The following is a 16,573-nucleotide window of genomic DNA, read 5'->3' as shown; positions in this document are numbered from 1 at the left end:
TTATAGCACATTTTATTACATCATCCTGGTGTTTTACTTTACAGCACTATTACTACCTGAAATTGCATTTATTTATCTATTTACTTTTATATTGTCTCTTTCCTCTAAAGTGTAAACTCCATGAGGACAGAGGCCTTTCACTGCTATATTCCAACACCCAGAAGGAGATTACACACTGGGGGGAATCAATACATACTTGTTAAATAGTAAATTAATTTGTAGAACTTCATAGTTTAAAAAATGCCTTCCAATTAAAAAATACTTTCATATACATTCCCCCCTTTTCACTCTCATATCAGTCCATGTTAGAATCCCCATCCAATATAATAAAAGGCTAATATGCAAACTGTCCCTTCGACCCAGAGTTTAACTGGGAGTTTGACCGGGGGTGGGGCCAGCCAGCCAACCACCTGCGGCCCCTCCACCCCCAGCCAGCCCCACCCCCACTCAGCCTGATGGGGCGGGCAGGACCCCACCCATGCACGAATTAGTGCACCGGGCCTCTCGTCTTAAAATAAGGAAACTAGGACTTGGAGAAGTTACCTGACTCACCCTCTAAGAACGTAACTAGTATGGAGCAAAACAGGAAGTTGTCCCCAGCCTCTGATTCTGGAGATTCTGGCGCTCAGCAGTCTTTGCAATAATATCTTCTTAGAACAAATCACGGTGGTTCGAATGATTTGAGGTGAAAAGTAGTGGCAGAGAAAAAGACTCAGAGCAAACGGGGACCAGTATGCCTTTTGCATATTTCTCATAGATGCTTTGGTTATAGCAAGGGTTTAATAAATGTTTACTAAAATACTCAGCCAGTATGGCTCAGTGGTTGAGCATCAACCTATGAATCAGGATTCCCAGTCAAGGCACATGTCCAGGGTTGCATGCTTGATCCCCAGTTGGGGGTGTGCAGGAGGCAGCCAATCAATGATTCTCTCTCATCATTGATGTTTCTCTCTCTCCCTTCCTCTCTAAAATCAATAAAAATATGCTTTTTAAAAATGTTTACTGTTAGGTCTGATCAAATCATTAAATCGATACCCCTGCCCTGGAACTGACCTTTAGACCACGTCACCACCCACACTCCCTTTTGCTCAGACCACATTCCATTTGCTCAGACCTTTATCTTTCCCCTCCTGACTTTCCCAGGATCCAGACCCAGAGAGTTCTCCGCCGAAAAAGCCCAACCTAGCCTTAACTGGTTTGGCTCAGTGGATAGAGCGTCGGCCTGTGGACTGAAAGGTCCCAGGTTTGATTCCGGTCAAGGGCATGTACCTTGGTTGCGGGCACATCCCCAGCAGAAGGTGGGCAGGAGGCAGCTGATCGATGTTTCTCTCCCATCGATGTTTCTAACTCTCTATTCCTCTCCCTTCCTCTCTGTAAAAAGTCAATAAAATATATTAAAAAAAGAAAGAAAAAAAAAGCCCACCTAGAGTCCCTGGAAACCTCTGCCTCCCCACACTTGGGTGCTGGCGCCATTTGGGGGCTCAGCCATCTGGTCTCCAGATGACCTAATTAATTTAGAATCCCTTACCACTCTTGGCCTCATGCAGTCCTCCTTCGGCAACCGTAACATTTACTAAATCAACTGACTGAAACATTTGTCATTGTTGTGAAAGGTCTAAATAATTCCAAATTCAGCACTGCCAAATGGCTGCTTGCTGCCCAGACAAAAAGCACACTGTCCTGGAGTTTCCTTCTGTAAACAACACTAAGACACCATTTGGCAATCACTATGTAATCGTTGTTATAAGTAAATCAACCAGTGGATGCTAAAATCAATGGGCAAATTTTGAGGAGAAATAGGATATTTGCATAATCTTGAAGTAACTCCCCCAAGACATTTACTAATTACAGAGGGAAAAAATAATAACTGTATATAGTGGGGAACAGGCAGACACTACCTTAAGCAAGGGAGCAAGATTAACATCATCAGGAATTAAATACTAGTATAGCACCATCAAGTATGCTCTGACATCATGCTCTGAGAAGAATATGAAATTACTTCTATGATATTCTTGCCAAAAATGCATTACCTTAATCTAAGCATGAGAGGATCTGACAAACCTAACATGAGGGACATTCTACAAAATCACTGAGCAAGGACGTTTCAACAATATCAAGGTCATTGAAGAACTGTCTGAGATTGGAGGACTAAAGAGACAAGACAATGAAATGCAACATAGGATTCTGGGTTGGATCCTGGAAGAGAGAAGGGAAATTAGTGGAAAAGCTGGTCAAAGTCCAGTAAGATCTTTAGATATTAGCACAGTGGGATATGACCATTAGGGGGAGCTGAGCGAAGGATACACAGGAACACTGTATTATTTCTTGGATTTCTATAACTCTAAAATTAATTTCAAAATAAAATGTTTTTTAAATAATGAATAAATTAAATTTTACAAAAATGGCATACTAAATTTCTTTTTTCTCGATGGTCAAAGAATGGAGATTTATGGCTAATCATAATTTCAGAGAATTACTACTTTTACATATTAGGGATATCAATGTTTTGCAAATAACATTTATCTCTTGATTTTTCTAAATTTTTTTAGCTTTAATAACATCTTATGTGGTTGAATGCATTAATCTTTTTTTCTTTTTCAATTATAGTTGACATTCAACATTATATTAGTTTCAGGTGTACAGAATAGTGATTAGACACTTATATAACTTATGAAGTGACCCCCTGTTGAGTATGACACCATATGTAATTATTACAATACTAGAGGCCCAGTGCTCAAAAATTTGTGCACTGGGGGGTGGGGGGGGGGGTGTCCCTCAGCCCGACCTGTGCCCTCTCACAGTCTGGGACCCCTCGGGAGATAACCACTTGCTGGCTTAGGCCCGCTCCCCGGGTGGCAGATGGCAGGCCCGATCCCACGGTGCCTGCCCCACCTCCCCGGGTCACAGATGGCAGGCCCGGATCCCACGCTGGGTCGCAGATGGCAGGCCCGGATGGTGGTGTGGTGGGCGGCCGATCACGCTGCTCTGCCCTGCCACCCCGGGTCGCACACGGGAGGCCCGGATGGCAGCGGACAGGTGGCGGATCACGCTGTCCCGCCCCGCCTGCAGTATGCAAATTTAACGGCCATCTTTGTTGAGTTAATTTGCATACTCTTCTGATTGGCTGGTAGGTGTAGCAAAGGTACAGTCAATTAGCATCTTTGTCTTTTATTAGTGTAGATTATTAACTATATATTCCCTATGCTATACTTTAAATCCCTGTGACTATTTTGTAACTGCCAACTTGTACTTCTTAACCCCTTCACCTTTTCACCCAGCCTCCCATCCCTCTTCCCACCTGGCAACCATCAGTTTATTTTCTGCATCTATGAGTTTGCTTCTGTTTTCCCTGTTAATTTATTTTGTCCATTAAATTACACATATAAGTAAAATCATATGGTATTTGCCTTTCTCTGACTGACTTATTTCATTTAGTATAATACCCTCTGGGCTCCTTAGGGCAGCAAACAAGATCCATCACTAAATGACCCCAACTCACCTTAATTGATTCATTTCCTAAAAACTCCACACAACTAATTATATACACTCTGGTAATATTCTTGACACTATATGTAAATAGAAGACAATGCTATACACATTTCAGAACCCAAAAGTAAAGCCATTTTGTCTTTATTAAGTTTATATCTGAGAGAGACAAGAAATATACATTTTTTAGTTAAAAACATCAATATTCTTAGAGTTAGGTGAGTGAAGGAAAGATGGCCTAAAATAAGCTCTCAGTGGTAGGTTGGAAATTGTTTTGTAAATGCATCAGTAGTTTTCAGAAAAAAGTAGAGACTTGAGTGGCACTTCTCAGTAATCAAAAAAAAAAAAAAAATGAAATAGAAGGTGGCTATGGGTTAGTAGCTGCCATGCCTTTAAATTAACCAAAAGCCTATTTGAATTACAGCACTTATAGCTGGCTTCTGGCCTGGTTTCACTGCTGCATTCTACATGGGCACCTCTGAACACTTGTTTCTGAGTCCTTCCAAGACAGAAATAACGAATTCCCATGCTCCTTGGGACCCTGCTAATGGAGCCAAATCCTGCCCTTCCTGCCCTTCCGTGCCACTCCAACAGCACCATCCCATCCTGTCTTGCTCGCCTCCCGGGGGGAGAACAGACGTGGCTATCTTGCCTTACTATCTCTGCAGATGGAATGGATGAGGTGCTGTCACTCCCTGTATCTAGAATACACAGAACACTGAAGCCACTGCTACAACTGACTGTGACAATGGAGTTACCTGCTCTGTGTACAAGGTGGAACCACTCGTTACTATCCCCTACTGCCCTTTCTCACTCCCCACCAAGTAAATCGGGAGCAATTTCAAACAACTCCTGGACTGTGTTATGTGACTACAAATGTATCTGCTATCCACAGTTTCTGATTTGTGGAGGAAGTTTTATAAAGGGAGATACTCTTCATGTCATGCTTGACAGGAGTAGCAAGACCATGATGGCTCTTCTTCTATACCCCCAGCCCCCTCTGAACAGGCCACCCTACCAACCAACTTTTGCCTAGGACATAACCCACCAAGATGTGTAGGGGCCCCTAACCTTCCTGGGTTCTGGTGGAGAAAATTCAATACTGCCTCTCTGTGAGGATAATGGTCAGTGCTCTAACAAACTCCTCGTAAGAAACATCCAAACCTGTAAGAAGTTTTTTGAGTTTGAGTCAAACTGATGACAATTGCCAGGAAGCAAAACCTCAATGGATTGAGAAAATGCTCTGGAAAATGGCAGTTTTACCACTTATTTTATACATCAGAATCAAAAGGGGAACCCCTAAGGGGGGGACATAAATCCATAGGTGATAGATTAGGGAGGCAGGAGAAAACAAAGGGTGGAGGGGAATGATCTGGGATTGGATAAAAAGTAAAGAAATAAACACATACTTCTATTACTTAGGCAGGTGTAGGATAGTTAACAATCCTATATAATAAAACCCTAATATGCAAATCGACTGAATGGTGGAAAGACCAGTCACTGTGACGCACACTGACCACCAGGGGGCAGAGGCTCAACGCAGGAGCTGCCACTTGGTGGTCAGTGCACTCCCACAGGGGGAGCTCTGCTCAGCCACAAGCCGAGCTGATGGCTGCGAGCACAGTGACAGGAGCCTCTCCCGCCTCCTCAGCACCACTATGGATGTCTGACTGCAGCTTAGCCCCGCTCGCCGGGCCTAAGCCAGTCGGACATCCCCCGAGGGCTCACAGGCTGCCAGAAGGATGTCTGACTGCCAGCTTAGGGCCTAAGCCAGAAGGTGGACATCCCCCAAGGGGTTCCAGACTGCTAGAGGGCGCAGGCCAGGCTGAGGGACCCCCTGAGTGCACGAATTTTTGTGCTCCAGGCCTCTAGTATTGTAACAACTAATAATGGTGTCAGATGAGTACTAGACTTATGCAGGCAATAACTTCATAAGTTATATAAATGTCTAATCACCATGTTGTACACCTAAAACTAACAATACAGTTGTCAGCTGTTAACTGAACTTTTTTAATGTTTTAAAGAAATAAACTGCATAACCAGTGTGTATAATTTTCCAAACTGAATCAGACATTAAACTTTTAAATAGGTTTTAAAATGTTAAATTTTATGTTATATATATTTATAATAAAAATACATACATACACACACACACATTTGTATGTATTGTTTGTATTTGCATGGACAATCTCTAGAAGAATCAGAGAAACTTATAACAAATCTTGCCTTTAGAAAGGTGAAATGGATAGCCAGGAGTTAGAGGTGAAGAGACTGACCTGTCACTATATATTTTTTCTACCTTTTGAATTTTATCCCACATAAATATACTGTCTATTCAAAACCTTAATTTTCAATCAATATTATTGATTTAAATCTGAACACAGAACAGGAAAATGTATGTAAGTCAAAATATATTATGTCCTATGTTTTGTATGAGGCAAAATAAAACTGCTCCTAAATAATGATTTTGAAAATATACCTCAACTTTCAAAACTATTTAACAAGGAAAATGAACTGTTTCAGAACTTAAAATATCAAAACAGAAATAAGTAAAAAGGTCTTATGAGAATTTTGTATGTACAATATAATATTGTTAACCCAGATTAAATAGAGAAAAACTAAATCTAAATTATTTACCACAAGAATATAAAGTGGAATAAATTAAATAATAATACCTAATAATGTTCTAAGCATTAAATCCCAAGCAAATTTGTCACAAACTAAAAATGTTCTAAGAGTTTTAAAAATGCCCATTGACAGCCCTAGTCCGTTTGGCTCAGTGGACAGAGCATCAGCCTGTGGACTGAAGGGCCCTGGGTTCAATTCCAGTGAAAGGCACATGCCTGGGTTGTGGGCTTGATTCCCAGTAGGGGGAGTGCAGGAGGTAGCCAATTAATGATTATCTCTCATCATTGATGTTTCTATCTCTCTCTCCCTTCCTTCCTCTCTGAAATCAATAAGAATATATTTTAAATAAATAAATAAATAAAATAATAAAAATGCCCATTGACAATAGCAGTTCTCAAATTTTTGGATCTCAGTTCCCCTTTACACTTTTAAAAATTACTGAGATCCTCAAAGAGTTTGTTAATATGAGTTATATTTATCTATAAGTACCGCATTAGAGATCAAACATCAAATTTTAAAAATATTATTACTTTATTTAGAAAGAACCATTTAAAAACCCATTCTGCGTTTACATTAATAACATAATTTTCATGAAAATAAACTACGTTTTCCAAACCAAAAAATAACTTTAATTAGAAGAATGGCTGTTTTACATGTTTGCAAGTCTCTTTCATGTCTGGCTTAATAGAAGACACCTGAATTCTACTATCTGGTTCTGCATTCAATATGTTGCAATATCACATAACATGTAGCTTTTAAAAAACTCCATACACACTTGTGGAAAAAAAAAAATGAGATTGAAAGTAGCAAATACTGTCTTTGATTTATTATGAAAATAGTTTAGACTTCACAGACCCCTGAAAGGGTCCTTGGGACACACAGGGGTCTCCTAACCCTGCTGTGTCAAATACTCCTATGAGGGGAATATGGAAACTGAGGCCCAGAGGGCATCAGTAAGTCACTCACAGTCACAAAGCCAGGCCTGGAACTCAGGAAGTCCGATTCCAGACCTCAGAATTGCCCCTGGGAGCTGGTGGAAAGCAGCAAGGCATCTCATGTTGCACACAGTGATGGAAAACCCACTGGCTGTGGCAGACACAATACCTGAGCTCCCCTCTACCCACTGTGGCAGATGGTGGTGCCCACAGCCAATAAGGAGGGAATATGCTAATTGACTGCCCCGTCCTCAAAGATGGCCCAGGCGGGCCCAGCTGCTCCGTGTGCCTGCCTCCGGAGACCCCCAGTCCCCTCAGCCTCCCAGCCACCCAGGGCCAGGCCGAGACGCAGGCAAGCCTTGAATGGCAGCTGCCCAGCCGCCCAGGGCTGCCCAAGGCTCAGGCAACCAGGGCAGGCCAAGGCTTGCGCTGCCAGCTGTGGCAGCAGCAGAGGTGTGATGGGGCGTCGCCTTCCCCTGATCGCCGGGTCGCCTCCCACCCCTGAGGGCTCCCAGACTGTGAGAGGGGGCAGGCCAGGCTGAGGGACCCCCCCCCCCCGCCCTCCAGGGCATGAATTTTCATGCACTGGGCCTCTAGTTTTAAAATAAATCTATTCATTCACTCAACAAATATTTACTGAATGCCAACTTTGTGTCTAGCACTACTGCTACAGTAGAGTTTCTCTAACTCACAGAATTAGTTTGGAACAGGCAATGTAGATATATTCTTTTCACCAGACTATAAAGAATAAGAAATAGTATGGATCTGAAGCAGTAGTTAGCAAAAAGACCTTTTACAGGACACCGCAACATAAATACTTAAAATAGCATAAATCCAAGGAATGTTTAAAAAAGAAAAAAGAGCCCTCTTCTATTTTATGAATTATATCAGTAATTTAGAATAAGAAGAAAAAAATATCTCCAAACCTCACATCCACTGTATTATTCAGCTCATGGTCAAACACTTCAAACGCCTCTCTGACTTTTCTTTGCAAGTCTGCTACTACTAACTCTGTAAAAGACAAAGTAAATAAAAATTATTTTACTTTAATTTTGAATTCAACAGAAAAATTTCAATAAACTACAAATTCTCAATAAGAAAGAATATGCAGAACTCTTTCCTAATCGTCTTCATGTGTCATTTAGCATGTTTAACTTCCTCGGGTGATCTCAAAGAAGGGAACAAACTTTTTTTAGACCTTTTTAGTACCAAAGGTGGACTAATCTTAAATGCACAGCTTCATGAGTTTTTACATAAGTATTTAGTCATGGAGCCACCACCCAGATGAAGATATAGAACATTTCCCATACACCCTATCCTCTATCTCAAGCGTAGCCTGAGAGGCCAAGAAATCAGTGCCACCGATATTGATTGGGGTGCACTAGTTGCCCACCTGCCTTGCTTTTCCTACACTTGAGGGCTGAAGTTGGGGGATGGGAAGCATACAAAAGCAACAACTGGTTTTGAGACAATTACAAAGTAATTTATTTAATAACTATTTATGGAGTACCTACTATGTACTAGACACTATTCTAGGTGCTCAGGTTATAGCAAGGAACAAAAAATCTCTGCCTCCATGAGACTTTTTTAATCCTCACCCGAGGATATTTTTCCATTGATGTTAGAATGGGAGAGAGAAATATCGATGTGAGAGAAACACATCGATTGGTTGCCTTCCATGTGCACCCCAACCAGGGCCCAGGCCGGGAAGTCTGCAACCAAGGTATGTGCCCTTGACCAGAATCGAACCCAGAACCCTTTGGTCCCAGGCTGACGCTCTATCCACTGAGCCAAACTGGCTAGGGCTCCCTGGGATTTTTTATTGGGGGAGATACATAAGCTTACACATATTTGGTAAAAGATTAAGAGTAAGACAAATGGTGCTGGAAAAAATAAAGCAGGGAAGGGATGTGAAGAGTCCTAGGGGTGCTGGTGGAGGAAAAGGGTGGTATGATGGCTTGGGGAGGCCTACTTGATGGTAAGTTGACATCAATGCAAACCAAAGGAGGGGAAAGAGCCCTATAAATAACTGCAGGAATAATTTTTAGGCAGAGAGAACAGAAAAGCAGAATGACAAGAAATAAGGTCAGAAAGATGAGTTTTGGGGTGGAAGACAGATTCTATACAGGGGCTACATTAAGGATTGTGTCTTTTACTTTGAATGAGATGAGAAATCACTGCAGGTTTCTCGGCAGTGATGTGACATGGCCTGGCTTATATTCACTTTGGCTATTGTGTTAAGAATATACTAGAGCCCGGGCTGGTGTGACTCCATTGGTTGAGCACTGTCCCGTGCACTGAAAGATTGCCAGTTCAATTGCCAGTTGGGGGACATGCCTGGCTTGTGGGCTCCATCCCTGGTAGGCGGTATGTGGGAGGCAGTAAATCAATGTTTCTCTCTCTCCCTTTCCCTTCCTCTCTCTCTAAAAATCAATACATATACTGGAAAGGAACAAGGGTGGAGTCAAAGAGACCAGAGAGGAGGCTATTGCAGTATTCCAGGTGAGAGACTGATGGTGACTTGTACCAGAATGGTAGCAGTGAAGGTGGTGAGAAATGGTAGGGTTTCAGGTATATACTTTAAAGGGTAGAGCCACAAGATTTGCTGATAGGTTTGATGTAAGGTGCAGAGAAAAAGAAAGGGGTTGAGGTTGACACCAAGGTGTTTGAAATAATATTTTAAATGCAATCAAGTCTCAAGATTTGTTTTTCAAATAATAAGTACAATAGGACACCCAAAAGGAAAAGATTTTTAAAAGTATGAGTTTAGATAATTATTTTAATTATAAATACCATCAAATTATAGAAAATGGGGAAAATGTCAATTAACTCATAGTCCCTTTACCCTACATAAGCACCATCATTTTCCTGTATTGTCCTCTAATCTTTCTCCATACACACCTGTTACATATAGCACTTAGTAACCACATTCATTCATTCAACAAAAACTTACTGAATGAACACTGTATCAGCTTCTGGTCAGGTGCTATGTCTACATTTACAACCAGAGAGGTAAGCATCTCATTTTTAGAAAAAAAATCCAAGTTCAGAGAGGTTCAGACACTGGCCCAAGATTGCAGAATTACTAAGTGGCAGAGTGGGACTGAATCCAGATTTTTCTCACTTGAGGGATCCTGCTCTCTCTCATTCCCTATCCCACCTAACTAGTTTAAAAACTTTAATTCCTAATTATTTCACTCAACTGTTATGTTTTTTCCAGGCTGCAACATAATCTCCATAATCTTCCATTTTTAATAGTACCAAAGGAATATCCTACAATTATTGATATTAATTTTTCTTACATGGCAGTGAACAACTTTTGCTGATTTAACAAGTAAAAATAAATGCCATCTCATTTTAATCTACACTGCTTTGATTACAAATGAATCTGAATAATGATCCATAGGTTTATCACCTCTATTTTCTGTTATATATTATCTGTTCATGTTCTCCATAAGTTCCTCCATTTTTTTTCTTAAATTTTTTGCGCTCTTTAAATAATAAAGACTTAACCAGTAGGCTGGAAGGGGTCGATGGAGGAAAAATGGGAGACATATATAATAATTTTTTTTTAATCCTCACCTGAGGATACCTTTCCAACTGATCCTTAAGAGTGAGTGGAAGAGAGAGGGAAAGACAGAGAGAAACATCGATGTGAAAGAAACACATCAACTGGTGCCTCCTGCACATGCCCTGACCTGGGCCCGGCCGGGAAGAAGCCTGCAACCGAGGTACGTGCCCTTGACAGGAATCGAAACCAGGATCCTTTGGGCTGAAGGCCGACGCTCTATCCACTGAACCAAACCAGCCAGGACATGTAATACTTTCAATAATAAGATTTTTTTTAAAGACTTAACCTGTGTCATAATAAGTGCAAACGATTTTCCAGGTCAGTTTGGATTGGTTTTTTCTAAAATAAAAAATGGTCTTATATCCTTTCTGGTCATCATGATTACTGGAGGAAGAAAAGGATATGGAAGAGTTTAAATTCAGTAAAGATCACTTCAAATCCTACCACAGTTAATTACTCTTGTCTTTTTGTAATCCAATTTTTCAACAATAAACTAAGTGTCTTTCACTCTCAAAAATATTATATTATCATTTTAGTGACTGGCATTGTATTATAGAGCTTTATCATAATTCATTTAACCAAACACCAAATTGTAGACATTTAGGTTGTTTCTGATTTTTCATTGTTTTTTTTTAATTAAATTTTTATTGTTCAGATTACATTTGTTCCTCTTTTTCCCCCCCCCATAACTCCCCTCCTTCCAGTTCCCGCCCCACCCTCCGCCCTCACTCCCCACCCACTGTCCTCATCCATAGGTGCACGATTTTTGTCCAGTCTCTTCCCGCATCTCCCATTCCCCTTTCCCCCCCAAGAATAGTCAGTCCATTCCCTTTCTATGTCCCTGATTCATTATAATCACCAGTTCATTCTGTACATCAGATTATTTATTCACTTGATTCTTAGGTTCACTTGTTGATAGATGCATATTTGTTGTGCATAATTTGTATCTTTACCTTTTTCTTCTTCTTCCTCTTCTTAAAGGATACCTTTCAGCATTTCATGTAATACTGGTTTGGTGGTGATGAACTCCTTTAGCTTTTCCTTATCTGTGAAGCTCTTTATCTGACCTTCAATTCTGAATGATAGCTTTGCTGGATAAAGTAACCTTGGTTGTAGGTTCTTGGTATTCATCCCTTTGAGTATTTCTTGCCACTCCCTTCTGGCCTGCAAAGTTTCTGTTGAGAAATCAGCTGACAGTCGTATGGGTATTCCCTTGTAGGTAATTGAGTCTCTTTCTCTTGCTGCTTTTAAGATTCTCTGTCTTTTGCTCTTGGCATTTTAATGATGATGTGTCTTGGTGTGGTCCTCTTTGGATTCCTTTTGTTTGGGGTTCTCTGCGCTTCTTGGACCTGTAAGTCCACTTCTTTCACCAGGTGGGGGAAGTTTTCTGCCATTATTTCTTCAAATAGGTTTTCAATATCTTGCTGTCTCTCATCTTCTGGCACTCCTATAATTCTGATATTAGTGCGCTTGAAGCTGTCCCAGAGGCTCCTTACACTATCTTCACACTTTCGAATTCTTTTTTCATTTTGCTTTTCCAGTTGGATGTTTTTTGCTTCTTCGCATTTCAGTTCTTTGGCTTGCTTCTTGTGCTCGTCTGGTCTGCTATTGGGTATAATATTCTTTATTTCAGTCCATGTATGCTTAATTTCTAGTTTATCGTAGCATCGAGGGTCTCATTAGTTTTCATGAGACTCTGCTCAAGTTTATTGCAAGCCCTCAAAATTGCATTTTTTAGCTCCATATCCTCCATTTCTGTCATGTTTTTTTGTCTCCGCCTCTTTTATGCTTTCTTGGTGCACCCCCTTGTGGTCTTTGTGCACAGTCTTGTTCTAGTTAAGCCTTAATTGTTGTAGTTAATACTAGAGGGATTTGACCACCAGGCCGCCTGGCTGTGAGAATCAGCTGTGTGGAAAACTTCTGTCCTCTGGGGAGGTGCTAATCTAGCCTTTGCCTGAGGCGATCCGGCAAATGGCTCTGCGCAGGGCTTGGGTGGGGCGGAACGGGGTGGGCTCAACAGGGCGGGTGGAGGGAACAGTTATGGCTGCTCTCAGTCCGTCCCCAGGGGCTCTGCCTCTCTGTCCCAGCAACCGCTGCAAACCTCGGAGGGACCAAAGCCAGACAGTCCCGCTTCTCCCGTTTGAGTCTGGGTCCCTAGAGACTCGACTGGATCTGGAGCTCAGAGTCTGAGACTCCCTCCTGATTGAAAACTACAACCGCGCCCTCAGCCACCAGCCCACTTTGCGCGCGCACCTCTGTACCTTTAAATTTTCCACACTGCGCCTCCTCTGAGCCTCGTAATGCTGTTGTCTTTGCTTCTAGTTGAAGAGTCTCTCCTCAGCCAGCCTTCCTGTGGTTCTGGTTGATGTCCGTTCCGTCTTTTAGTTGTATTTTTGAAGTGGTTGTTTGCGGCAGCAGTCTCCGGTGTTTACCTATGCCGCCATCTTCGATTCTCCTCCTGATTTTTCATTGTTATAATTATTCTTTAACTAGAGGCTGGTGCACAAAAACTCATGCACTTGAGGGAGTCCCTCAGCCAGGCCTGCGCCCTCTCACAATCCGGGGCCCTCGGTCCCCTAGGCCTGGCCCGAGATCAGGGCCTATTGGGGCTTTCCTTCCCCAGGCTGCAGGCAGCTGGCCCCACCCTCACCACTGTCACTGCCTGCCATCTGTGCAGCGCTGCCCCCCCCTCCCCTGCCACTGGTGGCCTCCCTCTTCAGGTGACAGGCTGGGGTGCGATGGCTTGGTTGGCCTAGGCCTCCATCTTTCACTTGCCTGCCTACCTGATCACCACTAACTGCTTGCTGGAGGGTGGGGCCAGCCCTGTGAGGGGCCGTCTGCCTACCTGATCGCCCCTAACCACTCACCTGCCTACCTGATCACCCCTAACCACTTGCCTGCCTGCCTGATCGCCCCTAATCATTTGCTTGGGGACAAAGCCAGCCTGGTGAGGGGCCATCTGTCTACCTGATCTCCCCTAACTGCTGGCCTGCCTACCTGATTGTCCCTAACCACTTGTCTGCCTATCTGATCACCCCTAATCGCTAGTCTGCCTACCTGATCACCCCTAATCACTAGTCTGCCTACCTGATCGCCCCTAATCGCTGGTCTGCCTACCTGATCACCCCTAATCACTAGTCTGCCTACCTGATCGCCCCTAATCGCTGGCCTGCCTACCTGATCTCCCCTAACCACTCTGCCTGCCTCCCTGATTGCCCCTAACCGCTTGCTTGGGAGCGGGGCGAGCCCACGAGGGGCCACGGTGGTCTGGTCTCTGGTCGTTTCGGTCATGACGCCTCTGGCTTTTTATTATATAGGATGATCCATCTTGCACAATTCACCCTTGTGTATTGTCTTCTTATCTAAATGAAACACAATAAGTTGAATACATTTGAATTTGTGTGAGGCACTGGAAAGGTCCTTATTACTCATGATAGTACCTAGGGAAGATCTCACTGGTTGGAACCCTGCCAGTGCACAAAGCTGATATCTGCTTTTTAAATTTAAGAATATCTTTAAAGTCCATTATCTTTCATTCTTAGGTAGTCACAGCTGTTGAGATTCCTTATCTTATAAAGTTTAGAAACATATCCTTTGAGGAGCTTTTGGGTTGAACAAGTGGAGGTCCTGGAGGAGTATCGCACCCAGAGAGCCCGTGGAAGTTCCACGCCCCTCCCCTCCTACTTGGCCCTGTGCATCTCTCCACTCGGCTGTTCCTGAGTTAGGGTCTTAGCAGGAATATCAGAGGATGGTCAGTCCAAGTCTCGAACGGAGTTGTGAATATTTCCACTGCTGCTGATAGAAAACCACCCCAAGGCAGCCTACCGCAAAGCTCTAGTACACTTTCTTATACTGTGCTAATGTCACATTCCTAAGTCAAGTACAAATGATGTTCATTTTATCCAAAAATTCTTTAGAGGGGAATTGTTCTAATGTTTCATTTTTGTCTAAATACAGAATAGATGTGCCCCCAGTGTATATGCAAGACAATCCAATGGGTTGTGGGAAGAACACATTACAACTTCCATTTATTTTTGAAAAAAAAAAATACAGAAGAGAGAGAGAGGGAAGAAAAAGAAACTTATTCTTTAAAAAAAACAAGGAGGAGGAAAAAAATTATCCTTTTTCTGAATGTCTGACAAATAGTCAATTATTTTTTCTTCTACAAATAAGAATATATTTACTCTGATCCATCCAAAATTTATTTTATTTTTTAAAACTTCATTTCTTTATTTTAATATGTTTTTATTGACTTTAGAGAGAAAGGAACTTAGAGGAAGAAAGAGATAGAAACATGGATGAGTGAGAGACCTCAACATCGATTAGCTGCCTCCTGCATGGGCCCCCTCACCCTGGGTTACTAGCAACCTCCTGGTGCATGAGTCAGCTCAACCCCTGAGCCGCATCGGCTGAGCCATCTAAAATTTATTTTTACTTGATTAAAGTGAAAGATGAATTTCTAAGTTTAGCTTAGCACAGTGATTCCTCACTTATCATCATCAATAAGTTCTGATGTGTAAAGAAACCAATGCATATACTGGCTTTAAATCAAATGTGTCCCTGTAAAATAAACATTTTCTTTGGAAGCATCTAAATAACTGAAGGGTAGGTTTCCAGACATTTATTTTCCTGCCAAATGATTCCAATACGAAATGTTTGCTTAAGATTTTTGTAGCAAAATAATGTTTTAAAATATTAATAATAGCCAAAAAATTCTCAGCTCTATGATAATTCCCATTCCCAATCTTACCTTTCCAAAGCCAAGTTACTTAACTATTGACCAGAAAACCTGTGTGGTAGAAATATTCTCAAAAGCCTTAGTGTATATGGTAAATATATTGCCATTATTTCATGCCTTCCATCATCTGTTAATGTACCTATACTCAAAGGGTAAAAATTGCTATAAAATAGCTTAACAACAGGTCCTTATTTATCCTGCAATTAATCAATAGAGAAAAGCAATCTCATCAGATTTCTTTATGTGCCTTCTATTCTACTTTTCCAATATTGAAAGTGCAAGTTACATATCACAGTGTAGAACATGTCTTCACTTGTTTTTTGTTGAGTGTATTTTTGTGACGTGTGCTCCTAATCATAAATTTATGATGCAAACATAATATATGGTGCCACAACTAAAGTGTATAGATTAAAGAATTAACTGAATCCTTTACAAACTCATCCAAAATCGAAGAGGAGGAAATACTTCCCAATGCACATTATAAGGTCAATGTTACCCTGATACAAAAAAAAAAGACATCAGAAGAAAACTATAACCAATATCCCTTATGAATATAGACACAAAAATCCTCAAGGAAATAGCATATCAACTCCAGCCACATATAAAAGGGATTATACACCATGACCAAATGAGATTAATCCCAGGAATGCATATGAAAATCAATCAATGTAACATACCACATTAATAGAATACAGGAAAAAAACCCACATGATCATATCAATTGACAAAAAGAAAAGTATTTGACAAAATTCAACATTGTTTTATGATAAAACACTCAAATAACTAGGAATGAAAGGGAACTTCCTCAACAGGGTACTTATGAAAAACCCACAAAGACCCAGCTGGGCCGGCATAAACCAGGCTGTCATGGTTCAATTCCTGTTGAAGGCTCATGACCAGGTTGCAGGCTTGATCCCTAGGAGGAAGCCGATCTATGATTCTCTCTCATCATTGATGTTTCTATCTCTCTCTCCTCTCCTTTCTGAAAAGAATAAAAATATATATTTTTTAAACCATGAAGAACATCATACTTAATGATGTAAGGTATTCTGAATTCCCTAGGAATCAGTACATGTTAAAAGGAAATGGCTATTATATGTTAATCTGCCACACAAGTTAAGGGGAGATATTAAGGGCTTAGGGCTTTTATACTGTATTTCTAGGGGTACTTTGGTTTAAGTGTATAGCATCAGATGCATTTTTACACAGATGCCT

At 41.5% G+C, this 16,573-nt stretch overlaps 1 protein-coding gene across 3 annotated transcripts in view; it reads right to left on the bottom strand.

Annotated features, from left to right (window-relative positions):
• The window catches only part of EFCAB2 (EF-hand calcium binding domain 2), a 60,703-nt gene that overhangs the window by 23,929 nt on the left and 20,201 nt on the right, over positions 1–16,573 (bottom strand). For 2 of the 3 annotated variants that reach the window (XM_070401226.1, XM_070401225.1), the window contains exon 2: positions 7,976–8,060. The exons of the other annotated variant lie outside the window; for it this stretch is intronic. In XM_070401226.1, the coding sequence (XP_070257327.1) occupies positions 7,976–8,060 (85 nt within the window). The remainder of the gene's footprint in view (positions 1–7,975; positions 8,061–16,573) is intronic. 3 annotated transcript variants of the gene reach the window in all.

The sequence above is a fragment of the Myotis yumanensis genome, unplaced genomic scaffold, assembly GCF_028538775.1.
Source record: "Myotis yumanensis isolate MYYU_CA2020_CCGP unplaced genomic scaffold, mMyoYum1.0.hap1 SCAF_22, whole genome shotgun sequence".
Taxonomy (NCBI): domain Eukaryota; kingdom Metazoa; phylum Chordata; class Mammalia; order Chiroptera; family Vespertilionidae; genus Myotis; species Myotis yumanensis.
Note: the sequence above shows the minus strand (reverse complement) of the source record. Positions and strands in the feature narration are given on the sequence as shown.